This window comes from Loxodonta africana, chromosome 3 (genome assembly GCF_030014295.1).
Source record: "Loxodonta africana isolate mLoxAfr1 chromosome 3, mLoxAfr1.hap2, whole genome shotgun sequence".
NCBI classification, from domain to species: Eukaryota; Metazoa; Chordata; class Mammalia; order Proboscidea; family Elephantidae; genus Loxodonta; species Loxodonta africana.
In genome coordinates, this window is record NC_087344.1 from 91,020,408 (window position 1) to 91,045,133 (window position 24,726).

The 24,726-nt window shown below is 37.8% G+C and overlaps 1 protein-coding gene across 2 annotated transcripts in view; it reads left to right on the forward strand.

Moving 5' to 3' along the window:
• The window catches only part of SCP2 (sterol carrier protein 2), a 160,478-nt gene that overhangs the window by 40,316 nt on the left and 95,436 nt on the right, over positions 1–24,726 (forward strand). Inside the window, exons 1-4 of one of the 2 annotated variants that reach the window (XM_064281981.1) lie at positions 3,784–4,369; positions 6,251–6,377; positions 19,308–19,371; positions 24,258–24,344. In XM_064281981.1, the coding sequence (XP_064138051.1) occupies positions 6,293–6,377; positions 19,308–19,371; positions 24,258–24,344 (236 nt within the window). In that variant the 5' untranslated portion in view covers positions 3,784–4,369; positions 6,251–6,292. Of the gene's footprint in view, positions 1–3,783; positions 4,370–6,250; positions 6,378–19,307; positions 19,372–24,257; positions 24,345–24,726 lie in introns of those variants that run through there. The other variant, XM_023549587.2, reaches the window with a different exon arrangement.

Sequence of the window (24,726 nt, forward strand, 5' to 3'; positions counted from 1 at the left end):
TTAACCAAAGAAAAAGAAACTGTAATGCAACTGAGGAACATCATAAAAATTTTTCTTTACCACTAAAAGTATTTCCAAAAATACACCTTTACAGCTAGGAGAAAAACAGGAAAAATTTGAGGTTGAAGTAATTTTTTAAAACTACATTTCAACTTTAGACAGTTTTTATTAACTACTCTGAAGAGGAAATTAGCACATTTTAACATCCTTCTACTCCCTCCCCAACTCCTATTTTTGTTAGTTATTTGTTTTTACATTAACAAAGTTTATAGCATGTATATTCTTTTATAACCATAATTCCCCCAATTGATTAATTTTTATCCATATTTAAATGGCTTAATTTTTCACTACTGTTTTTAAATATTTTTTCATTATAAGTTATTAATTTTCATTCTCTTTTGTTTGGTTGGATTTTAGCATTTAGTAGTAGTAGTAAAATTTTTGTTAGTATTATAAACAATTCATTAATTATTTCTAGGATAGAAGTGGAATTGCTGAGTCAAAGATATGTTGGCAATTAGTTGATATGTTGTGTTAGTTGACATCTAATCGATTCTGACTCATGGCAACCCTATGGGTGCAGAGTAGAACTTGCTCCATAGGGTTTTCAAGGCTGTGACCTTTCGGAAGCAGATCGCCAGCCCTGTCTTCCCATGTGCCCCTCGGTGGGTTTGAACTGCCAACCTTTTGGCTGGTAGTTGAGCGCTTAACCATTTATACCAAAACACTTTTAATGATTTGTTTTATCAGAAAGATTATGGTATTTTGTGTTTTCACCAGAAGTGTATGAGAGTACCTGTTTTATTGTTTTACTCCATACCCTTCTCAACAGTGTCCATTATTCTTTTTGAATCTTTGACAGTTTGTTAGGAGAAGTAATATGCCATTGCTTTTTTAATTTGTACTTCTTTGATTAATATTGAGGCTGAGGCCTTTTCTGTTTGTTTCTAAACTTGTTATCACCATTGCCATAGGATTATGGAGCTAAACTCTGGAAACTTTTTACTTGATCGAGACAGTGTTCTCCAAAATTCAGAAGAGTAAAAACAAATAAATAACTTCTCTTTCATTTAACCATAAACTAGAAGATCTTAATCACGTTTGTATGTTTTAGAAAATAAGTAGGTCTAGGTTATTATAGAAATAATTGGTAATTTTTTGGTTTCTTTTTTTCTTTTACAACTTTATTGAGATGAATTTCACACACCGTAAAAATTCACCTGTATTTAGTGTATACTTTATTGTTTTTTAGCATATTCACAGAGTTGTGAAAGCATCACCACAATGCTCGTACATACAGGGTTTCTTTTGGGAAGGTTTTTAACTACCAGTTCAATTTCTTTAGTAAATATTACTATTTAGGTTATGTATTCTTTTCTTGAGAGCTTTGATAGTTGTGGCCTTCAAAAAATTTGTCCGTTTTATCTAAATTGTTAAATTTCTTGGCAAAAAGTTCATATTATTCCCTTAGTATCCCTTTAAAGTAGGATCTGTAGCCATGTCCTTTTTCTTCTTCTGAAGGTAATTTTTGCCTTCTCTCTTTTTTCCATGACTAAAGGTTTGTTGAAAGGTTTATTAGTTTTATTAATCTTCTCAAAAGACCACCTTTTTTTTCATTGATTTCTCTCTATTATATTTCATTGCTTTTTGCTCTGATCTTTAACATTTCTTTTCTTCTACTTTGGATTTAATTTGCTCTTCTAGTTTCCTAAGTTGGAAGCTTAGGTCACTGATTTTAAACCTTTATTCTTTTCTAATATGGGCATTTAATGGTATAGATTTCTTTCTAAATATGGCTTAAACAGAATACCACAAATTTTGTTATGCTGTGTCTTTGTTTTCATTTAGTTCAAATTATTTTGTAATTTTAGTTGTGATTTCTTTTTTGACCCATGAGTTAGAAGTGTATTGCTTAGTTTCCAAGTGTTGAGGCATTTTCCAGATATCTTTGTTACTTATTTCTATTTTAATTCTTGTGATCAGAGACTGTACTTTGTTATGATGTGAATACTTTTTAATTTATTGAGATTTGATTTTTGGCTCAGGATATGGTTTCATTTTGGTGAATAGGCCATGTGTACTTAAAAAGAATATGTACTCTATTTTATTGGGTGGACTGTTCTATAAGTGCTAATTCAGTCCAGTTTGTTGATAATGTTGGTTACGTCCTTGATATCTTTGCTCATTTTCTACTCGTTCTGTGAATTATTGAGAGGGTGGTATTGAGATCTCCCATTATATTGGGGATTTGCCTATTTATTCTTTCAGTTCTATCAGTTTTTGTTTCACGTATTTTGGAGCTCTAATATTAGGTATATAAACATTTAGGATTATTATGTCCTCTTGATAAATTAACTCCTTCATTATGAAATAACCATCTTTATCCCTTATAATATTCTTTGATCTTGTATTTAGTTTGTCTGATGGCAACATAGTAACTCCAGCTTTTTCTTTTTTATTAGAATTAGAATAGTATATCTTTTTTCATCCTTTGACCTATTCTGGTTGTTTTATTTGAATTGGGTTTTTGTAGGCTGCGTATAGTTGGGTCTTGTTTTTAGCACTGTAATAATCTCTGCCTTTTAATTTAGGGGTTTATACCCTTCATGTAATGGTTATTGATACAGTTGGGTTTAAATTAGTGGTTTGCTGGAACTGGTGTGTACTGGCTTATACCAGCTTGCAAATCCAAATATGCACATGTTGTTCCACCTTTGCTTTCAGGGACATCGTATTAATAGATTCAAATTGGCCATGGTGGGAGTATTTACATCACAAAAATTGGCAAATGCTACTAATCAGGGCTTTTCCTCCCACAAAATGTTATTAAACATTTAACAGGACACTACTTTATTTTTCTTTTTTTATTTATTGTGCGTTAGGTGAAAGTTAACAGCTCAAGTTAATTTCTCATACAAAAAATTTGTACATATATTATTATGTGACCCTGGTAGCAATTCCTGTAATGTAACATCACATTCCTCCTTTCCACCCTGGGTTTCCCATGTCCCTTCAACTAGCTGCTGTCCCTTTCTGCCTTCTCATCCTGCCTCCAGAGAGGAACTGCCCATTTAGTCTCATGTATCTACTTGAACAAGAAGCACATTCTTCATGAGTATTATTTTATGTTTAGGTTTTAGTTCTCAGTTAACAGAGAGCTCGGGATCCGTGTCTTCGGGGGTTCTTCTAGTCTCAGTCGACCATTAAGTCTGATCTTTTTATGTGAATTTGAGTTCTGCACCACACTTTACTCATGCTCTGCAAGGAGCTGTCTGTTGTGTTCCCTGTCAGGGTGGTCATTGGTGGTAGCCGAGCACCATCTAGTTCTTCCAGTCTCAGGCTGAATGGAGTCGCTGGTTTATGTGGCCCTTTTGTCTCTTGGGTTAATATTGTCCTTGTGTCTTTGGTGTTCTTCATTCTCCTTTGCTCCAGGTGGGTTGGGACCAATTGATGTATCTTAGATGGTCGGCACAAGCTTTTAAGACCCCAGACGCCACTAAGTATGCTACTTTCTGAGTATCACTTTGTCCTAATCGTAATTTGCTTCTTTTCTCAAACACCCAAACTTATTTCTGCCTTAAAGCCTTTGTTCTTATTGTGCCCTCTGCCTAGAATATTCTTCTTCCAAGGTTATCCAGGGGGCTTGCTCCCTTACCTCTCATATCCTTAATCAAATATCACTTTATCAGTGAGACCTCCCCTGACTACTGTTTATAAAATGATGCTTCCAATCTTCAGTCTCTGTCCCCTTACTTAGATTTATTCTTCTTTATAGCATTATTTTCATTACTGATGTTGATGCTGATGTAGATCAAAATGAAGATCAAAGACTACAGGCTTCAGGATAGATTACACCTCAACATAAAGAAAACAAAAATCCCCACAACTGGACCAATAAGCAACATCATGATAAATGGAGAAAAGATTGAAGTTGTCACAGGCTTCATTTTACTTGGATTCACAATCAGTGCTCATGGAAGCAGCAGTCAAGCAATCAAACAACGTATTGCATTGGGCAAATCTACTGCAAAAGACCTCTTTGAAGTGTTAAAAAGCAAAGATGTCACCTTGAGAACTAAGTGTACCTGACCCAAGCCGTGGTATTTTCAATTACCTCATATGCCTGTGACAGCTGGACACTAAATAAGGAAGAATGAAGAACTGATGCCTTTGAATTATGGTGTTGGTGAAGAATATCGAATATACATACTGTGGACTGCCAGAGGAACAAACAAATCTGTCTTGGAAGAAGTACAGCCAGAATGTTCCTTAAAAGCGAGGATGATGAGACTTTGTCTCATGTACTTTGGACATGTTATCAGCAGTGACCAGTCCCTGGAGAAGGACATCATGCTTGATAAAATAGAGGGTCAGTGAAAAAGAGGAAGATTGCCAATGAGATGGATTGACACAATAGCTGCAACAATGGGTTCAAACACATGAACGATTGTGAGGATGGCACAGGACTGGGCAGTGTTTCATTCTGTTGTACATAGGGTCGCTATGAGTCAAAACCAACTCAATGGCGCCTGACAACAACAACATAGTATTATTATTTATATTTTTGTTCCCATTACCCTTTCTCTTGTCTCCCAGTATCAATGCCAGATGAGCAGGGACTTTATCTATTTTGTTCACTGTTCTGCCTTGGATAGTTTACTGGCACATACTGGATGTTCAGTAACTATTTCCTGAAAGAATTAATACCTCTTTGGTCACTTGATTCTTTTTTCCTTCTCTCCATATTTCCCTGCAAAGCATTTACTGACTTTATTCATGTTGGCCATATTTTCCTTTTTTAATACTTATTTATTTTTATTATTGTACTTTAGATGAAGGTTTACAGGACAAACTAGCTTCTCGTTAAACAATTAGTACACATACTATTTTGTGACATTGGTTACCAGCCCTGCGACATGTTAACGCTCTCCCCTTCTCGACCTTGGGTTCCCTGCTACCAGGTTTCCTGTCCCCTCCTGCCTTCCAGTTCTTGCCCCTGGCCTGGTGTGCCCTCTTAGTCTCATTTTGTTTTATGAGCCTGTCTAATCTTTGGCTGAAGGGTGAACCTCCGGAGTGACTTCATTACAGAGCTAAAAGAGTTACTGGAGGTCATACTCTGGGCTTCCCTAGTCTCTGTCAGGCCAGTAAGTCTGGTCTTTTTTGTGAGTTAAAATTTTGTTCTACATTTTTCTCTAGCTTTGTCCAGGGCCCTCTATTGTGATCCCTGTCAGAGCAGTCCATGGTGGTAGCCAGGCACCATCTAGTTATGCTGGACTCAGTCAGGTAGAGGCTGTGGTAGTTGTGATCCATTAGTCCTTTGGACTAATCTTTCTCTTGTGTCTTTGATTTTCTTCATTCTCCCTTGCTCCAGACGAGGTGAGACCAGTGGAGTATCTTAGATGGCCATTCACAAGCTTTTAAGACCCCAGATGCTACTCACCAAAGTAGAATGTAGAACATTTTCTTTATAAACTATTGTGCAGGTTGAGCTAGATGTTCCCAGAGACCATGGTCCCCAGAGCCCTCAGCCCAGTCATTTGGTCCCTCAGTGAGGTTGGATGTGTCTATGTAGTGTCCATGATCTTGGCTTGTACAAGTTGTGCTGGCTTCCCCAGTATTGTGTACTGTCTTACCCTTCACCAAACTTACCGCTTATCTATTGTCTATCCAGTGTTTTTCCATCCCATCCTTCCCCTCCTTGTAACCATCAAAGATTGTTTCTTTCTGTGTGTAAACCTTTTCATGAGTTTTCATAGTAATTAATGGTCTCACACAATATTTGTCCTTTTGCAATTGACTTATTTCACTCTGCATAATGCCCTCTAGATTCATCCATGCTTTGCAGTTTCATCATTGTTTCTTATCATTGAGTAGTACTCCGTTGTGTGTACATACCATAGTTTGTTTATCCATTCATCTGTTAATGGGCATCTGGGTTGTTTCCATCTTTTTGCTATTGTGAACAATGCTGCAGTGAACATGGGTGTCCATATGTCTATTTGTGTGATGGCTCTTGTTTCTTTAGGATATATTCCTGGGAGGGGGGATTGCTGGATTATATGGTATTTCCATTTCTAGCTTTCTAAGGAAGCGCCATATCATTTTCCAAAATGGTTATACCATTCACATTGGCCATTTTTGATTTACTCTGCTTTTAGTATAAACAAATGCCTTAGTAACACTGCAGTAGTTGAAAGAGACAGTTATCTTGTCAGCTACTTTTTAAATTTTGTTTTTTCTCCTTTTTTAGTTTTCAGATAGGACCAATCCAATTGATAAACATCTTGAGGTCATGATCGATAAATATGGAATGTCTGCACACCCAGTGACTTCTCAGATGTTTGGAAATGCTGGAAAAGAGCACATGGAAAAATATGGTATGATAGAAAAACTTTAAGGCTCATTATACATGAGATGAAAACAATATGTATTTATTAAAGAACTGTGGTAGGTGCCACAATATGTAAAATGTAAAATGGTTTTTTAATTAAGTTGAAGAAAGTCCCTGTAGAATTTATTTGGAGAGTTAAAATAATTATGTATAAGACATCATATGGGAAGTACCTAGAATGCTCCATAATAAAAAATTGGTAGAAGTAATATAAATCTTTAATCCTTTAATCATGGAGTGTGAATTGAGAATCATCACTTCTGAATATGATAATCAAACTTAAAGCTTGCTCTTGGGAGTACGTTTATACCGCCAAATTTCATTCTTAGTGCTTGAATTCATTAGGAGTCTGTTATTATCTGCTATTCTACAGTGTTTTATGTGGTTAAAACTCTATAGTTGATTATTATACAGTTGGTAAAGATTCCAGCTATTTGACTGATGGGCAATGATTTGGCCTGTTTTAGACATTTAACTCAAGCATGGGATAGTGCAGGTAGAGTCTTTTCTATTGTATTATCCTCAACCAGTGCCTTGTTGTATATTGTGAGATAATAAAGACAAAATCACCTTTGAAAGTTTGGCATTCCTATTCTTTGCAGGAGAAAAAAAATCCCAGGTTTAATAGCCAGGGTCAAGTAATCTGAAAGGAAAGAAACCTTAGAGGAAGAATGATGAGGTGGCATGGAGGAGCACTGCTGATTTTTGTCTGTGGGAGTTTTCTTTCTTATAGACATTTCTTACCATTTTTTTTCAAGTCCATTCCAGTCTGGCTTCCTTTCTTTTTCAAGGCTACCAATAACCGCCATGTTGCCATATTCAGTCCTAATTTAATAGACTTTCAGCCTTATTAGCCCCGAATGACCACTTGTCTTGAAACATTCCCCTTTCTTGGCTTCTGTGACACTTTATTCTCCTGGATTTTCTCTCACCTCTTTGGCTATTTCTTCTGCTTTTCAATTAAATAATTCCTTAAAAAATTACCTAGCTCTCATAATATTCCAAGTATTATTCTAGGCCCTGGAATATAGCAATGTATCAGTTAGCTATTGCTGTGTAACAAACCATCCCAAAACTCAGGGATTTTAAATAGCATTTATTTTTATAGTTCACAGGTTTGTGGGTTGGCTGGGTATTGACTGACCTAAACTGGGTTCAGCTTTTTGCTCGGTTTCCTCATATGACTACAGATGGGTTGGATGCTCTGTTCTAGTCTAGCTTGGCTGGGTCAGCTCTGCTCCCTGTGTTTCTCATCCACTTCCTGGTACCAGAGGCCAGCCCTGTCATGTCCTTCTCATGGTAATGACAGAGCACAAGACAGTAATCTGAAACATGCAAGGCCGTGTGAAATTTAGGCTTAGAACACACAGACTGTCACTTCTGCCTCATTCTGTTGACCAAAGCAAATCACATGGCGAAATTCAGAGTCAAGGGTGTGGGAAATATACTCTACTCCTTTTATGTGAGGAAAGTGTAAAGTCAGACATATAAGAGGGAAAAAAGAATTAGGGCCATTAATGCATTCAGTCACAAGCACTAAACAAGCAGATGAGATGTGAGGTTTTTGCTCAAATTTCTAGCAGAGAAGAGACAGTAATGTATGAAATAAAATAATTTCAGTTATAAGTCCTGTGAAGGAACTAAAACAAGTAATATGATTACAGTGGGGGGGGATGGTATTAGGATGGTCAGTGATGGCCTCTCAAAGGAAGTGACTTTTGAGCTGAATAATGAAGAGTCAGCCATGTAGGAGAAGTCCTCTAGGGGAATAGCGAGGCAGAAAGAACAACAAAGGCCCTGACTGAGGAATGAGCTCTGTAGGCTAACGAATGGCCAGACCGGTTGGATTTTAGGCAGTGAGAGAGAAAATGGGTAGAAGGATGATGTCAGATGAATAGCTCATGTTCAGCTTTGTAGATTATAGTAAGGACTTTAAATGTTGTTCTAAGTACAATAAGTTTTAAGCAGAGGACTGACAGATGACTTTGGGTAATTTGGTCCTGAGATCCTTCCCCTTATACTTTCTCCCTAGGTGAGCTTGTCCATTCCCTTAGCTTTAATTACCACCACTGTGCTGGTCACTCCCAGGCTTGAATCTCTAGTCCACACCTCTTTTCTGTGCTCTACATGTATATATACAATTGGCTTCTTGGCATTTCTGTTTGCATATCTAACAGGCGTCTTAAACGTGTTCCAAAGCAAGCTCTTAATTCTGTTCTCGCATTGTCTCAAACTTACTCCCAACTCAGTAAGTGGTACTTCCGTCTACTCAGATGCTCAAAGCAGAAAAATGAGTCATCTTTGCCCTTTCTCCCTCCCTTTTCCAACTCCATTCACTCACTATGTCCTATCACTTCTACCTCCAAACTATTGTTTTTTCCTTTCAAATTCCTTCCATTACCACATCTCTCACCCTAGACCGAAGTTTTTCAAACTGGGTAAAACCTGATGCAAATTGTGAAACAAGTTAATGAGTTGAGCCCAGCTTTTTTTTTTTTAATCTAAAATTTGTTGTTGTTCTATTATATAACTCAAATATAGAGAAAATGCACAAAACATAATGTATAGCTTAGTGAATTCTCACAAAACTGATAGCTGTGGAGCCACCATGCAGCTCAGAAATAGAATGTTACAAACACCCCAAAATCCTCTCTGTAACAGGTTTTAGTTTTTTATGTATCAAATCATACTGTGTACAAATGATGACAGCTTTATTTCTTCCTTTCCAATCCTTAGGCATTTTATTTTATTTTTTGTTTCATTTCTTAAATTGTCTTTGTTATTAGGTGCCACCGAGTCGGATCTGACTCATAGCGACTGTATGTATAGTGGAGTGAAACACTGCCTGGTCCCGTACCGGCCTCACAATCATTGCTATATTTGAACCCATTGTTGCAGCCACTGTGTCATTCCATCTTGTTGAGGGTTTTTCTCTTTTTCGCTGACACTCTACTTTACCAAGCATGATGTCCTTCTGCAGGAATTGGTTCCTCCTGATAATATGTCCAAAGTATATGAGATGAAGTCTCCTCATCCTTGCTTCTAAGTGTGTTCTGGCTGTACTTCTTTCAAGATAGATTTGTTCATTCTTCTGGCAGTCCATGATATATACAATATTCTTTGCCAGCACCATAATTGAAAGGCATTGATTCTTCTTTGGTCTTCCTTATTCATTGTCCAGCTTTTACCTGCATATGAGGCAATTGAAAATACCATGGCTTGGGTCAGGTGCACCTTAGTCCTCAAGGTGACATCTTTGCTTTTTAACACTTTAAAGAGATTTTTTGCAGCATATTTGCCCAGTGAAATACAGTGTTTGGTTTCTTGACTGCTCCCTCTATGGGCATTGATCGTGGGTCCAAGTAAGATGAAATCCTTGACAACGCCAGTATTTTTTCCATTTTTCATGATGTTGCTTATTGGTCCAGTTGTGAGTTTCTATTTCCTTTATGTTGAGGTGTAATCTATACAGAAGGCTGTAGTCTTTGATTTCATCAGCAAGTGCTTCAGGTCTTCTTAGTTTTCAGCAAGCAAGGTTATGTCATCTGCATATCAAAGGTTGTTAATGAGTCTTCCTCCCATCCTGATGTTGCGTTCTTTATACAGTCCATCTTCTTGAATTATTTGCTCAGCCTAAAGGTTGAATAAGTGTGGTCAAAGGATAGAACCCTGACGCACACGTTTCTTGCTTTTAAGCCATGAAGTGCCACCTTGCTTTATTCAAACGACTGCCTCTTGGTGTTTGTACAGGTTCCTCATGAGCATGTGTAAGTGTTCTGGAATTTCCATTCTTTGCATTGTTATCCATAATTTGTTAAGATCCACATAGTTGAATGCCTTTGCATAGTCAATAATTAACATAGATAAACATTGTTCTAGTACTCTCTGCTTTCAGTCAAGATCCAGCTAACAGCAGCAGTGATAGCCCTCATTCCATGTCCTGTTTTGAATCCGGCTTGAATTTCTGGCAGCTCCATGTGGATGTACTGCTGCAACGGTTTTTGAATTATCTTCAGCGAAATTTTACTTGCGTGATATTAATGATACTGTTCAATAATTTCTGTGTTTGGTTGGATCACCTTTCTTTGGAATAGGCACAAATACAGATCTCTTCCAGTTAGTTGACCAGGTAGCTGTTTTCCAGATTTCTTAGCATAGACAAGTGAGTGCTTCCGGCGTTGCATCCACTTGTTGAAGCATCTCAGTTGGTATTCTGTCATTCCTGGAGCCTTGTTTTTTGCCAGTGCCTTCAGTGCACCTTGAACTTCCCCCTTCAGAACCATTAGTTCTTGATCATATACTACCTCCTGAAACGGTTGAACATTGACCACTTCTTTTTGGTACAGTGACTGTGTATTACTTCCATCTTCTTTTGATGTTCCTTGCATCATTCACTATTTTACCCATAGAATCCTTTGGTATTGCAACTCAAGACTTGAGTTTTTCCATCAGTTCATTCAGCTTGAGAAATGCTGAGCATCCTTTTCCCTTTTGGCTTTCTAACTCCAGGTCTTGCGCATGTCATTAGAATACTTTGTTTACTCAAGCTGCCCTTTGAAATCTTCTGTTCAGCTCTTTTACTTCATCATTTCTTCCATTTGCTTTAGCTACTCTGTGTTCAAGCGCAAGTTTGAGAGTCTCTTCTGACATCCATTTTGATCTTTTCTTTCTTTCCTGTCTTTTAAATTGTCTAGGTCCTCCAATATGATGTTATTTAGAGGAGATGATACTAGACATGTTGTCTTGTTCCTAATTTCAAAGAAAAACTTTTAGAGTATCATTACTAAATATGTTTGCTGATACTCTTTATGAGATTTATGAAGTTCCCTTTTATCCCTGTTTTGTTAAGAGTTTTGTAATGAATGAACGTTGATTGTTACTAAAACTTTTTCTGCAACAGTTGAGATGATCATATTTTTTTCCCTCTTTTGTGCTGTTAATGTGGGGAGTGTATCAATTTTTTGAATGTTAAACCAACCTAGTATTATTGGAATAAACCCAACTTGGTCATATATAACTGTATTTAGTTTGTAAGTATTAAAGACTTTTTTTGCATCTGTGTTGATGGATGAGATTGGCCTGTAATTTTCCTTTGTCATAATGTCCTTCTTCCTTGTCAGGTTTAGGTATCGACATTATGTTGTTCTCATAAAAGGATTTGGGGAGACTTTTGTTTCCTCTCTATTCTCTGGAAGAGTTTGTGTTAGATTGATAACACTTATTCCTTATGTATTTGAAAAATTCCCTAGTAAAGCTATTTGGATCTGAAGTTTTCTTTATGGCAAATTTTAATTACAAGTTTTATTTCTTTATTAATTATGGGACTATTGAGATTTTCTGTTGTGTTGGTTTTAGGATGTTATATTTTTCTAGGTATTTGACTGTTTTATCTAAACTTTCCAATTTTATTTAAACTTTCCAATGAAGTTATTTATAATATCTTTTTACCATTTTTAGATACTGAGTTTTTAAAGAATAACCTTTTTATTTTGAAACAATTTTAGATCTATAGAAAAGTTGCAAAGATTAAAATAGATAATTTCCATACACCCCTCACACAGTTTCCCCCATTGTTAACGTTGGCACATTTATCAAAACTAAGAAACCAGCACTGATACATTATTATTAACTAAAACAGATTTTATTTGAATTTCACCAGTTTTTCCATTAATGTTCCCTTTCTGTTCTGGAACCCAGTCCCAGGTACGGCATTACATGTAGTTATCATGTCCCTCCAGTCTCTACTCCTCTATGACAGTTTCTTAGCCTTTCCTTGTTTTTTCATGACCTTGAAATTCTCGAAGAGTATTCTTGAAGAGAATGTCCCTCAGGCTGGGTTTGTCTCATATTTTTCTAGTGATTAGACTGGGGTTTTGGAAAGAATATCACAGAGGTAAAGCACCCTTCTCATCACATCATATCAGGAGTGCCTCATGTCCACATGACACCACAGGTGAAGCAAACCTTCATCACTTGGCTAAAGTAGTGTTTGCCAGGTTTCTCCGTGATAGAGTTACTATTTTTCCCTTACTCTAATAAAGAAAAAAAAAAAATTTTTTTTTTTTTTTTTATTCTTTGGCAGTAAGTCACTAAGTTCAGCCAACAATCAAGGAATTGTGGGGAAGAGATTAAACTCCACCTTCTTAGGCTCCTTTAATATTCCCTTTTTTTATTCCTCGTAATTAGTTGTTTGTGCCTTCCCTCTTTTCCCAGGGATTTATCAGTTTTATTAGTTTTTCAAAGAACCTATTGTTGGCTTGCTTGATCTCTCCTTTTATGTCTTCTTCCCCCTCCCCCATCTTATTAACTTTGTGCTTATCTTTTTGTTTCCTCCCTTCTACTTTTACTTTTCTAACTTCTTGAGATGAGTGGCTAACACTGTGATTTTCAGCCTTTCTTGTATTTAAGACTGTGTATTTCCCTTTTAGCATGACTTGAGCTAAAAATGTTCAATTCTACCTTTATGTCTTTTAGAAGTGTTTCAAAGTTTTCCTCATGTATAGATTTTTCATTTTTTAGAAAAGTTTATTCCTAAATATATTCAGTCTTCCTTGCTGCTATTTTTCTCTGTTATATCTTTTAATTGGTTATTGTTTGTGTATATGAAAGCTATTGATTCTGTATATTAATTTTATGACCTGATATCTCACTGCATTATCGTTTGGTTCATTTTATGAAATAGGAATTTGCAGATATGCTACTACATTATGTTATCTGCAAAAAGAGATAGTTTTACTAATTATAATGCTTCGAATCATTCCATCTAATTGCTTTGGCTAATATAATATTCAGTGGTAGTGGAGATAGCAGACATCCTTGTTCTGCTCCTGATCTTAATGTTTCCCATTAAGTAAGATGCTGGCTTCAGGACAAATCCACTGTGTCGAGTTGATTCTGACTCATAGCGACCCTACAGAACAGAGTAGAACTGCCGCATAGAGTTTCTAAAGCTGTAAATCTTTACAGAAGCAGGCTGCCACATCTTTCTCCTGCGGAGGTCTTGGTGGGTTTGAACCACCAGCCTTCCGGTTAGGAGTCGAGTGTTTTAACCACCGCACCACCAGGGCTCCCTTCAGGACAAAGATATATCTATTTTACTGTGTTAAGAAAGTTTCCATTAGTTCCTATTTTCTTGAGTGTTTTCATTTTAATCAGGAAGTGAGCATTACGTTTTGTCAAAGACTTTCCCAGCATCTGTGGAGATGATCACACTGCCCCACTTAGCTCTGCTAATACTGAGTATTTTATTAGTGGATTCCTTAATGTTGAATAAACTTTGTATTCCTGGAATAAATGCCACTTGGTCATGATTTTTTAATGTGGAACTAGGTTCTGTTGCTATTATTTTGTTTAGTACTTTTAAATTGGTATTTATAAGTGACAGTAGCTTGTAATTTTCCTTTTTTTGTTCTGTATCAAGTTTAGGTGTTAATTTTATACTGCTTCATAAAAATAATTAGGATGTTTTTCTTCATTCCTAACGCTTTGGAGCAATTTCTGAAGCATTAGTACTACCTGATCTTTCTAGGTTTAGTAGAATTCCCCTGTGTAACCATATGGGCCTGGCTCTTTTATTGTGCGATAGTTGCTTGATAATATTCTCTATTTCTCTTATGTTTAAACTGTTTGTCTGCTGGGTTCAGTAATTCATTGCAATGGCCACATAGAACTCAAAGACTATACTCACAATCATGGTGTTTATTAGGGAAGTAACAGTTATAATTCAGGCTCAGGAACACTCAAGGTACAGTTCTTCCATCAGGGCAGCCCCTTCCCAGCCGTGCTTGCAGGCACACCTCTCCCTGGCCCTTAGGCTCTGCCCAAAGGCACTCAGGTTTTTCTCTTTGTGGGCCGAGAAGCTCACCATATTTTCTGCTGCTGCTGGGTCTCTGTTGCTGGGTCTCTCCTGCTGCTGCTTCTCACCATCTTCAGGGTTACTGCTTGTTCTCTCTCTCTCTTGGTCTCCTGCTTCCAGGGGCTTCTCAGCACAGGGATCCCAGGTCCAAAGGACTCCTTCTCCCTTCCTGGCTGTTATTCCTTGGTGGTGGTAGCATCCTCCTCTCTGCTCTGGAATTGGCTCCCTTTAAGGCAAAACTGACCAATCCCTTTGGCAGGCCACAATTACCTTACCACACAGTCCCACCCAATCACCTGGGTGGGAGTTACAAGATCCTGGCTAGAAAGGTCACACACAAAAGTAGTTAATCGCACCACAACTTGGCATAATGTTTTCAAGGTTCATCCATGTTGTAGCACGTATCAGTACCTCATTCCTTTTTATTGCTAAATAATATTCCATAAAATTCTTTTCATTTTTATTGATGAGTATTTAGTGCTATTTTTCATGATTACTGCTTTAAATGTATCATGTTGAATCTAATATGGAGTGTTTTCACTAACTTTTTTTTTTCAGAAGTTCTGTAATTTCTGTTTGTATTTCCCCATTTACGCAAGAGTTGTTTTGTGGATTTTTTTTTTTTAATTTCCAGGTGAACTTTTAATTTTTATGAATGGTTTCTAGTTTTATTGTATTATGATTTGAGTGTTTGTAGATTTGGAGTGGTTCACAAGATTCCTAGTTTGATGGTGCCCTTTTCTGTCAGTGTAGTTAAAGTCTCGTTTCTGTAGTAGATTTTTAAATTTTTTTGAAAGATAGGGTGTGATTTTTTAACTCTTTTTTTTGTCTTGCCAGACCCCCAAGTTTTCCCTGTTTCTTTCTTTTTCCCTTCACCATCCAGTTTCCAAAGGATGCTTCTCCCTTCCTTTTCCCCTTTTTCTCTCCTAGAAGCTATGCTTTTCAAAGGTTGCCATCTCAGATCTCCTATAGTTATTGATCCCCTCTTTGTAGTCATACTTTATGTATAGGAATATTTTTAAAACATTTTCATATATGGGCAAGGGTTCTCTCTCTTCCTAGTGGTAGTTTTAGAGCAGTCTTAGGTCAACTGGCGGAAACCCTGGTGGTGTAGTGGTTAAGTGCTACGGCTGCTAACCAAAGGGTTGGCAGTTTGAATCCACCAGGTGCTCCTTGGAAACTCTATGGGACAGTTCTACCCTGTCCTATCGGGTTGTTATGAGTCGGAATCGACTCGATGGCACTGGGTTTGGTTTGGGTTTTTTTGCTTAGGTCAACTACTAACTGTCCCCTTCTTTCTTCTAATCAGTTTTTCTTCAGACTGTCCTTGCTTCCCCAAAAGCTTGCAGGGGACCAGGAGTAATTGCTGGCTAGGGCTTTGTGATTCCCACCCCCCCTTATTAACTTACAGATAATTTGAAGTTTTGGCATTTTCTGATTTCTGCATTTGCTGAGGGTATGGTTTTGTGCAGTTTTTTTTATTTTTCTGTGTTGTTTTTGAGGATGTGTGAGTTGCAGATTTAGGCAGTCTCCATTGTCCTCTGCTATCCAGAAGCCCTGTGACTGATGTGATTTTCAGTGTGTATCTTTTCTCAAGTTTTACTTAGAATAGTTAGATCTTTTTCTAGTCTAGATTTTAATTGAAATGCTATTATTTATTCAATAGATTTTTAAATGGAGTTGTAGAATTTTAAGTTATCATTTGAAATTGCTTACAAATGTGCATTAGAAATGAATACATAAGAATGTTGATAGAATCAGCAGATTTTTGTGGCTTCAAAATTTGATTTAAGGAGATTGAAGTCTTAATAAAATTTATGCTAGCCATATCTTTTTTTTTTTTTTAGCCATATCCTTTTAACAGCCCAAACAAACCCACTGCTGTCAAGTCTATTCCGACTCATAGCGATCTTATAGGAGAGAGTAGAACTGCCCTCTAGAGTTTCCAAGGAGCTCCTGGTAGAGTCAAACTGCCGACCTTTTGGTTCGCAGCCATAGCTCTTAACTACTACGCCGCCAGGGTTTAACAGCCAGAAATCTTAATTGGCAGTTCAGAGTCAGCAGTCAATAAGCCCTTTATCGGTGCCTAGTCTTAATCTGTTAAGTAACTAGCAGAATATTTTTTGAGGGGATACTATTTTTATGGATTAATTGGATCCCATGGTAAGAAAGAAGGAAGAAAAGACACCAACATTTATTGAATATCTGTTATGCTAGGTGTTTTTATTTAGTTTAGCAGCCTCAATCCATGCTTGGGTTGCTAGTAAATATTCTTATAGGTGATAATACAGTATTTGCACTTCCTGTTACAAGGAACTTGCCACCTACTGAGTCCACTCATTCCGTTTTCGAATGATTCTAGTTGTTGCTGTGTTCTTTTTCATGTTGAACTCAAATATATTTCCTTATAGTTTCTACCCATTGTCTTCTGTCTTTTGAGACTCACAGAACAAGCTTCTTTTGCCTTGTAGCGCTTCACATATCTGAAGCCAGCCTGACTCAGTGCTTAATTTCCCCTTTAACTATTTCTCATTAGACCTGTTTCATGATCTATCACTATATTAATTGCTGTACTGTGATCATAGGTAACCTTCTCTGGTAGTCACATCACACTGTAACTACATTGAGCTTATAATAGAACAGTATCTCAAAATCTTTCTTACAGTTGTTGCTACTTTTCCTAGGTTGTTTTGGGGATCCAAGAATAGAAATGGGCATTTAATTAATTGTACTGATTCATCCCACGGGTACACCTTACTGAATCTTATTTGATCCAGCATTATAGTAGTCACTCCCACTTCAGGTTTGGTGAGAGTGCCTTCAATTTTCTAATCCAGTTATTGGTAGAAATATTAACCAGAACATGGCTGAGGTTAGAAGCTTAGAACTAGAGACCTTTCTCTCTTTCTCTACGTTGATGCATGAAGCAGTGCCTCTTGTTTCCCAGTGAGTGTTCCATGGGACATTAATCTCATAGTTTGTTCTGGAAGTGAGTCAGATAAGTTGGGGAATGCTTTGTAGTTTTTGGAGAGTCATAGCGCACATGATGTAGTAAAGGCTCTGAATGTCTTGCAGTAAAGAAACCTGTTTAACTCAGTATTATCTAAACGTATTTGACAGAAGAACCCTCATTTTTTGAGTAATATCAAACAAGCAGACAAAGAAACAAAAACCCATACTAGACACTATTTCCTTATCTTGTCCAAAAGACTGTTCTGATATCCAGATACTATGTTTGCTTTGATCTAAGAGTCAATCCAATCAAAAAAGATGTTACTCTGACTAGGCTCATTCTTACTGGAACCGTTTTTAGCCTCCTGTTGATCACTACTCTTATTGTTATAAGTGTAGAATTTATCTTCTTCCTTTTCATGCGAATTGGGATAAGATTTGCTCAGTTATATGTCTATCACTCTGCTCTGAAGATCCTCCTCATTGACAGAGAAGATAGAGATAAAACAGAAATGTGAACTTTCTATTTACTGTGCCACCATTGGAAACCCTGGTGGCATAGTGGTTAAGAGCTATGGCTGCTAACTAAAAGGTCGCAGTTCAAATCCCCCAGGTGCTCCTTGGAAGCCCTATGGGGCAGTTCTGCTCTGTCCTATAGGGTCGCTAGGAGTCGGAATGGACTCAATGGCAGTGGGTTTGGTTTTTTTTTTTGGTGCCACCATTGACATAACATTATCAGCTCCAAGCAGTGGATTTTTTCCCTTTCTTGGCCTTCTAATTCCAAATGAGAATTCAAAGCCTTTTTAATGGTTTTTGTCTTTTTTTTTTTTTAATTTTTATTGAGCTTCAAGTGAACGTTTACAAATCAAGTCAGTCTGTCACATATAAGTTTATATACACCTTACTCCATACTCCCACTTTCTCTCCCCCTAATGAGTCAGCCCGTCCAGTCTCTCCTTTCGTGACAATTTTGCTAGCTTCCAACCCTCTCTACCCTCCCATCCCCCCTCCAGACAGGAGATGCCAACAGTCTCAAGTGTCCACCTGATACAAATAGCTCACTCTTCATCAGCATCTCTCTCCTACCCACTGTCCACTCCCTTCCATGTCTGATGAGTTGTCTTCAGGAATGGTTCCTGTCCTGTGCCAACAGAAGGTTTGGGGACCATAACCGTCGGGATTCCTCTAGTCTCAGTCAGACCAATAAGTCCGGTCTTTTTATGAGAATTTGGGGTCTGCATCCCACTGATCTCCTGCTCCCTCAGGGGTTCTCTGTTGTGCTCCCTGTCAGGGCAGTCATCGGTTGTGGCCGGGCACCAACTAGTTCTTCTGGTCTCAGGATGATGTAAGTCTCTGGTTCATGTGGCCCTTTCTGTCTCTTGGGCTCATAGTTATCGTGTGACCTTGGTGCTCTTCATTCTCCATTGATCCAGGTGGGTTGAGACCAATTGATGCATCTTAGATGGCCGCTTGTTAGCATTTAAGACCCCAGACGCCACACTTCAAAGTGAGATACAGAATGTTTTCATAATAGAATTAAAAATAGTAAAAAAAAAAAATTTTTTTTTTTTGCAAGTTTCACTTCATTAGTGTGCTTGCTTTTGTTTTTCTGACATTATTGTTAACTTTTTCTGTTAAGGAATTTAAAAAGCATACATATTTCTTATCAGGATGTGACTTTTCTAAAGACTGCCTTTTCAGAAGGAAAGGGAGAAGATGAGATACTTACCATGCTCTGGAGGGTGAGACTTGTAAAACCCACTGAGCCCAGGGGTATTGGGATGTTTTGGCATACACTCCTTGAAGAGTTACTGGCAGTGTTTCCTGCCTTATAACCAGTATGGACCCAGGCTATATTTTTTGGTTTTGAAATTGGACCTTATACATTTTGAACTATTGTCATCTGTTGTGCTGATTAGTTGATTCAGTTCATTAGATAAAGCCAAGTTTAATTTTAGAGAAATATTTATGTGTTGACATCTTCAATACTGATATCTGTGCAGAGGAAAGTGTGGTATTATTTAGCAGGACACTGAGTACCATTGCAGCATTTATTAGTAAGTAGCAGAAAAACATTAACCCACTAATAGATGTTTGCTTTCTCTACAGGGACAAAAATTGAACAGTTTGCAAAAATTGGGTGGAAAAATCATAAGCATTCAGTTAATAACCCGTAAGTATTTCAGAGACATGAAATAATGAAAATCTGGGTCATCCTGCTGTGAAATATGAAACCTTATAACTGGAAAGCAAATGTAAGACCTTGTAGATAATAACTGGAATTTTTTTTCCTTGTAAAATAAAATCTTTGTGTCCAAGTAAACTTTTGACTACTTTTCAGTTTTAGTTCTTGACCTATTCATATTTAGAATGACACTTAAGCTTAATGACTCTTTTAAAAGGATGCAAATGACTGGTATTAAAAGATGTAATTATCATACATTGCAACTCTAGTGAACAAAAAATTATTGTAAAACTTTTAATTGAAAGGAACCAGTCACCATGTGAAACCATTCCTTAAAACCTTTCTTTTGATCAATTTAAAAGTTTGTAAAATGCATATAATAACCAGGATAAATTTTAATTATTTCTGTCATTAACTCTTACTCAAGTAGAAAGTGAGTAAGTAGAGCAATATGGTTATTTATGTCCTACAAACAATCTGAAGTAAGATCACATTAAATATATTACAGATTGTTAATCTTTGTATCCCTGGTACCTAGCATAATGCCTGGCCCGTAGAATGTACTTAATCGTTACTGAAGAAAATTGGTCCATTAGGAGTTGAGCTTATGCCACATAACTAGATGCACTACAGACGCAGTACCAGAATAAAATAATAATAGCATAAAATAATATTAGCGAGGTTTATTGAGTGTCAGCTGTGTGCCACAATGCTAGATACTTTTATGTACATTTTTATTTAATTCCCTCAAGGACCCTATAAGGTAGGTATTATTATCCTTATTTTCTAGATGAGGAAAATGAGACTTACAGAAAGTAACTTGTTCAAGATCATTCTAGGTAGTGGCAAAATAACTTGTTTATATTTTTCTTCCTACTAGATTATAAACTCCCTCAGGGCAAAAGCCATCTCTTATATTTATGTGCTTTTAATGCTTAGCACAGAGCCTGGAACATAATAAAAAAACCAAAACGAGTCGATTCCTACTCATGGACATACTAGGTGCTCAGTGAATTGTTTCTGAACCAGTAAACAAATTTTGCCACATTGCAAAACATAAAACTATGACAAGGAACATTTTATACCACAAATGGATCATTACTGCGTGTTCCTAATGTTTCTGCTGCCACTAGTTCTCCTCATTCTCCTGATTTTAAATTGAGTTCAGTACACGCCTAATATGGAGCCCTGGTAGCACAGAGGTTAAGAGCTCACTCCTAATCAAAAGGGTGGCAGTTCGAATCCACCAGCCACTCCTTGGAAACTACAGGGCAGTTCTGGTCTGTCCTATAGGGTTGCTATGAGTCAGGATCAACTTGATGGCAATAGGTTTGGGGTTTTTTTTAAATTAATTTTTATTGTGCTTAAAGTGAAAGTTTACAAATCAGGTCAGTCTCTCATACAGAAATTTACATACACCTTGCTATACACGCCTAATTGCTCTCCCTCTAATGAGATAGCACAGTTCTTGCCTCCACTCTCTCTCCTATTCCAGTCCAATCCCTGTCTGAAGAGTTGGCTTTGGGAATGGTTCCTGTCTTGGGCTAACAGAAGGTCTGGGGACCCTGGCCTCCGGGGTCCTTCTCGTCCCAGTCTGACCATTAAGTCTGGTCTTTTTACGAGAATTTGGGGTCTGCATCCCGCTGCTGTTCTGCTTCCTCAGGGGTTCTCTGTTGTGTTCCCTGTCAGGGCAGTCATCAGTTGTGGCCGGGCACCATCTAGTCCTTCTGCTCTCAGGCTGATGTAGTCTCTTGTTTATGTGATCCCTTCTGTCGCTTAAGCTCATAATTACCTTGTGTCTTTGGTGTTCTTCCTTGCTCCAGGTGGGTTGAGACCAATTGCTGCACCTTAGATGGCTGCTTGCTAGCTTTTAGGACTGGTTTGGGTTTTTTTGACACAACTAGTTAGAAAATAATATCTAGTTCTGTTCCGTAGATCTAAGGTATTTGTACTGTGAAAGCTGTAGTGAACTCCCATTGCTTATACAATAAAATTCAGACTCCTTAGTATGAAGTAACAGGCCCACTATAATTTGGCCCCATTCTACTTTGCCGGTCTCATTTCCTGCCACTTCCCTGGGTGTTCCCCATCTCTAGCCTCACCAGTTTACTTGGTTTTGCCCAGGTGAGCTATATGCTAGTTGCTTCTGTGTTTTTACTTATGCTATTAGTTCTCCTATTTTAGGATAGCCTTCTGCCCTTCTTCTGTTTGATAAACATCATCTTACCCATCAAGCCCCACTCCACGTATCGTTACCTCTCTTAACACCTTCTTAAAGCTTCTTGGGTATAATTATCTTTTCTCATCAGCTCCCTTGCACTCTGCCTACCTCTTTTGTAACACATTTCACTGGATCACACTTAGTTATTTCTGAGTCTTTCTCCTCTGATGATTATGATGATAAACTACTTCAGAGCACAGATTATGTCTCCTCTTTATATTCTTAGTATCTGGCAGGGTACTTGGAACATAGTGTATGCTCAATAAAACTTTGCTGTTACAGAATAGTAGAGTTAGGCTGAGCAGTCTTAAGCATTTAAGATAGTCTGGAGCTGGTTTCTTTGTTCTCAGGACTTGGAGAACCACTAAAAATCTCTGTAATTTCTTAGAACTAGCAAGGAACTATTGGAGCATGCTGAGGAATTTACAGCATTGCATTTCCTGGCTTTGAGGCTCCAAAGAACAGCCCTGGACATTCCTCAGAGAATCAAAGCTTCCAAGTCTTCCTCCGTTTAACCCCCTGTCTCACCAGGCAGTCATTTATCTACTCATTTTAGCATCCTTCTTAAGGCATTTCATTCATTCAACAAATAAGTATTCAGCAGCCTACTATGTGTAAGTGAACAAGACTGACGAGTTCCCTGCCCCCGCGGAGTTTTCGGCATATTACAAGCTCTCAATTGTGCTCAATAGGCAAGTGTTATTTCTGGATGTCAGTTTCATCATTTAAAATCTGAAACAGCCAAGAGTAGCCGCCTACGGTTTGGCTAACAAATTTCAGATGCTAAGTTCTTGCACTAGGTTTTGTTTGGCTAGTGAAGAAAGATTTCTGGGTCTGGTGACCTGTCATATTTGTAAGTCATATGAGCAGTCATATGTCTAAGAAGGACGAATCGTGAAACTATTCTTAAGTGTTTCCCCACAAAGTATAAGAATACTTAAAGGCAATGAGAATCCGTGGTCAGTAGTATGGGGCTAGGGATAGCCCATACCACTTGAGCCTTCAAACCTGTGTTGATGACTTCCTCCTGGTCGTCTGCACTTAGATGTCCCACAAGCACCTCATGTTCCACAAGGGCAACACATCTGTATAGAATATGTAATTTCCCCTTAGCCCTGTTTTTCCTCCAGTGTTATCCATCTTGCTGGATGACATCCACATATGTCTGGTTATCCTTGACTCTGCCCTCTTCCTTATGCTTCATATGCAGTTGGGGGTGAAGTTCTAGTGATTCTTTCTTCTTACTGTCACTTGAAATCATCCCTTCACTCCATCTTTCCCTTCCAAGTCCCTTCTTTAGGCCCTTAACGTTTCTTGCATTAATTGCCACAACCCCTGAATTGGTTTACTCACTTCTGGTAATGCCTTTTTACCATCTCTTTTCCAAATCGCAACCTTCTTGCTGAAATGCAAATCTGTCATGTCACTCCTCAACTTAGTATCCGTTAGTAGTTCTCTGTTGTCTTCAGTATAAAATATAAACACCGTAAAATGGCCTTTCATGATGTGATCCCTGCTCATTTCTCCTGCCCCATCTTCTTTGTCTTGGGTCCCACTCCCTCCCAAACTTTATGCCCTTCTTCTAGGAACTGTTTCATCTCAAGAGGCTTTGCATGTACTGTTCCTTCTACCAGGTATTCCTTCTCTCCCACTTTCTCTTCTCTAACCCCGTAGAGGAGATCCCATCCGGCTCCTGGGTTTGCTACACATCCTGTGTGCTCCCATAGCACTTTGGATAACATTTCTATCATGGCATTTGTCATATTTTATTAGGTTTGTGTGTTTGCTTGCCACAGAGTAAGGCTGAGTTCCTTGAGGGTCAGGACTGTGTCCCTGTGCCCAGGACCTAGCACAGGATCTGGCACATATAAGGTGTTTTTTGAAAGTTGGCAATGGTCAGAGTTAACTTTAGAAGCAAAGGTGCTTTAACTTAACTTTAAAATCTACCTATAAAGGTGCTTTAACTATAGAAGCCAGTACTCAGGTCTCAGTCACACAGGTTGTATCCTTTAGGTGTCTGAATAGCTCGTTAATTCCCATACTTCTTGAAGTTAGATTTTAGAAACTCCTCTGTTGGTGTCTCTTGCTGCTGCTGTTTTGGTCATAGCAGTTTCAGAAACCACCTGATTATATTGTTAGAGGAGCCCAAGGGAACAAAAGTACATTTCCTCTGCAGCGATCAGAAGAGAAATGTGCTTTGAGGAATGTGAATAATTTATTACAGGTTTAGTACATTTCCTCTTCAGCGATCAGAAGAGAAATGTGCTTTGAGGAATGTGAATAATTTCTTACAGGTTTTGTACATTTATTTAAGAGCTTCATTAATTTTCATTTAATGTACTCATATAATACCATCACCACAAAAGTTGGCTGAACTTCAAGTCATTTAATTTTGCTTTTAAGGAATAGTATTTTTAATTATCCAAGGAGCGGGGGAAGTGGGGTATGGTATTTTAGAGTTAGGATTTTTTTTTTTTTAGCTCAAAATTCAAAGGATTTATTTTTTAAAGGTTGAAACTGTTCATAAAAGTCTGAGTTTTGATTGTGAAAAGAATATTTGTATTTTGTTCTCTTTTTTCACTTCTGGTCAAGAACATCTCAACTAAGTTGCAGTTGCTACCTCACATTCTCTAACTACTTATTTTGTGTTTAGATATTCCCAGTTCCAGAAGGAATATAGTTTAGAGGAAGTGATGGAATCTCGAAGAGTTTTCGATTTTTTGACTATGTTACAATGTTGGTAAGAAAAACACATTTTAATATTTAATAGAGAGATGGAACTGCTGGGCTTCCCCCATCCCCTGCTGTGGGGTGAACCTTAGGCTCTCTCTCTGGGTATGGCTTTCATAGTACTCCTGGTAGTGTAGCCCTCACTCTGGGTTACCTTCATTAAGGTACACTTACTTTCTGCTCTTGCTGGAGACAGCCTTCCTCTTCTTTTGGGTAATTATGTGTTTTACTTTTTTCTCTCATGACCTCTGCCTACTTTATTTCTTTTAATTGTTTTTAATCATTAAAATGACTTAGGAAGCCAGTGCAGTCCAAAGGTTTTATTTTTGAGTATTTTGTTTTCTCTGTTGTATACTACTGTAGGAAATGTTACTCACTTGTAGTAGCTGAGA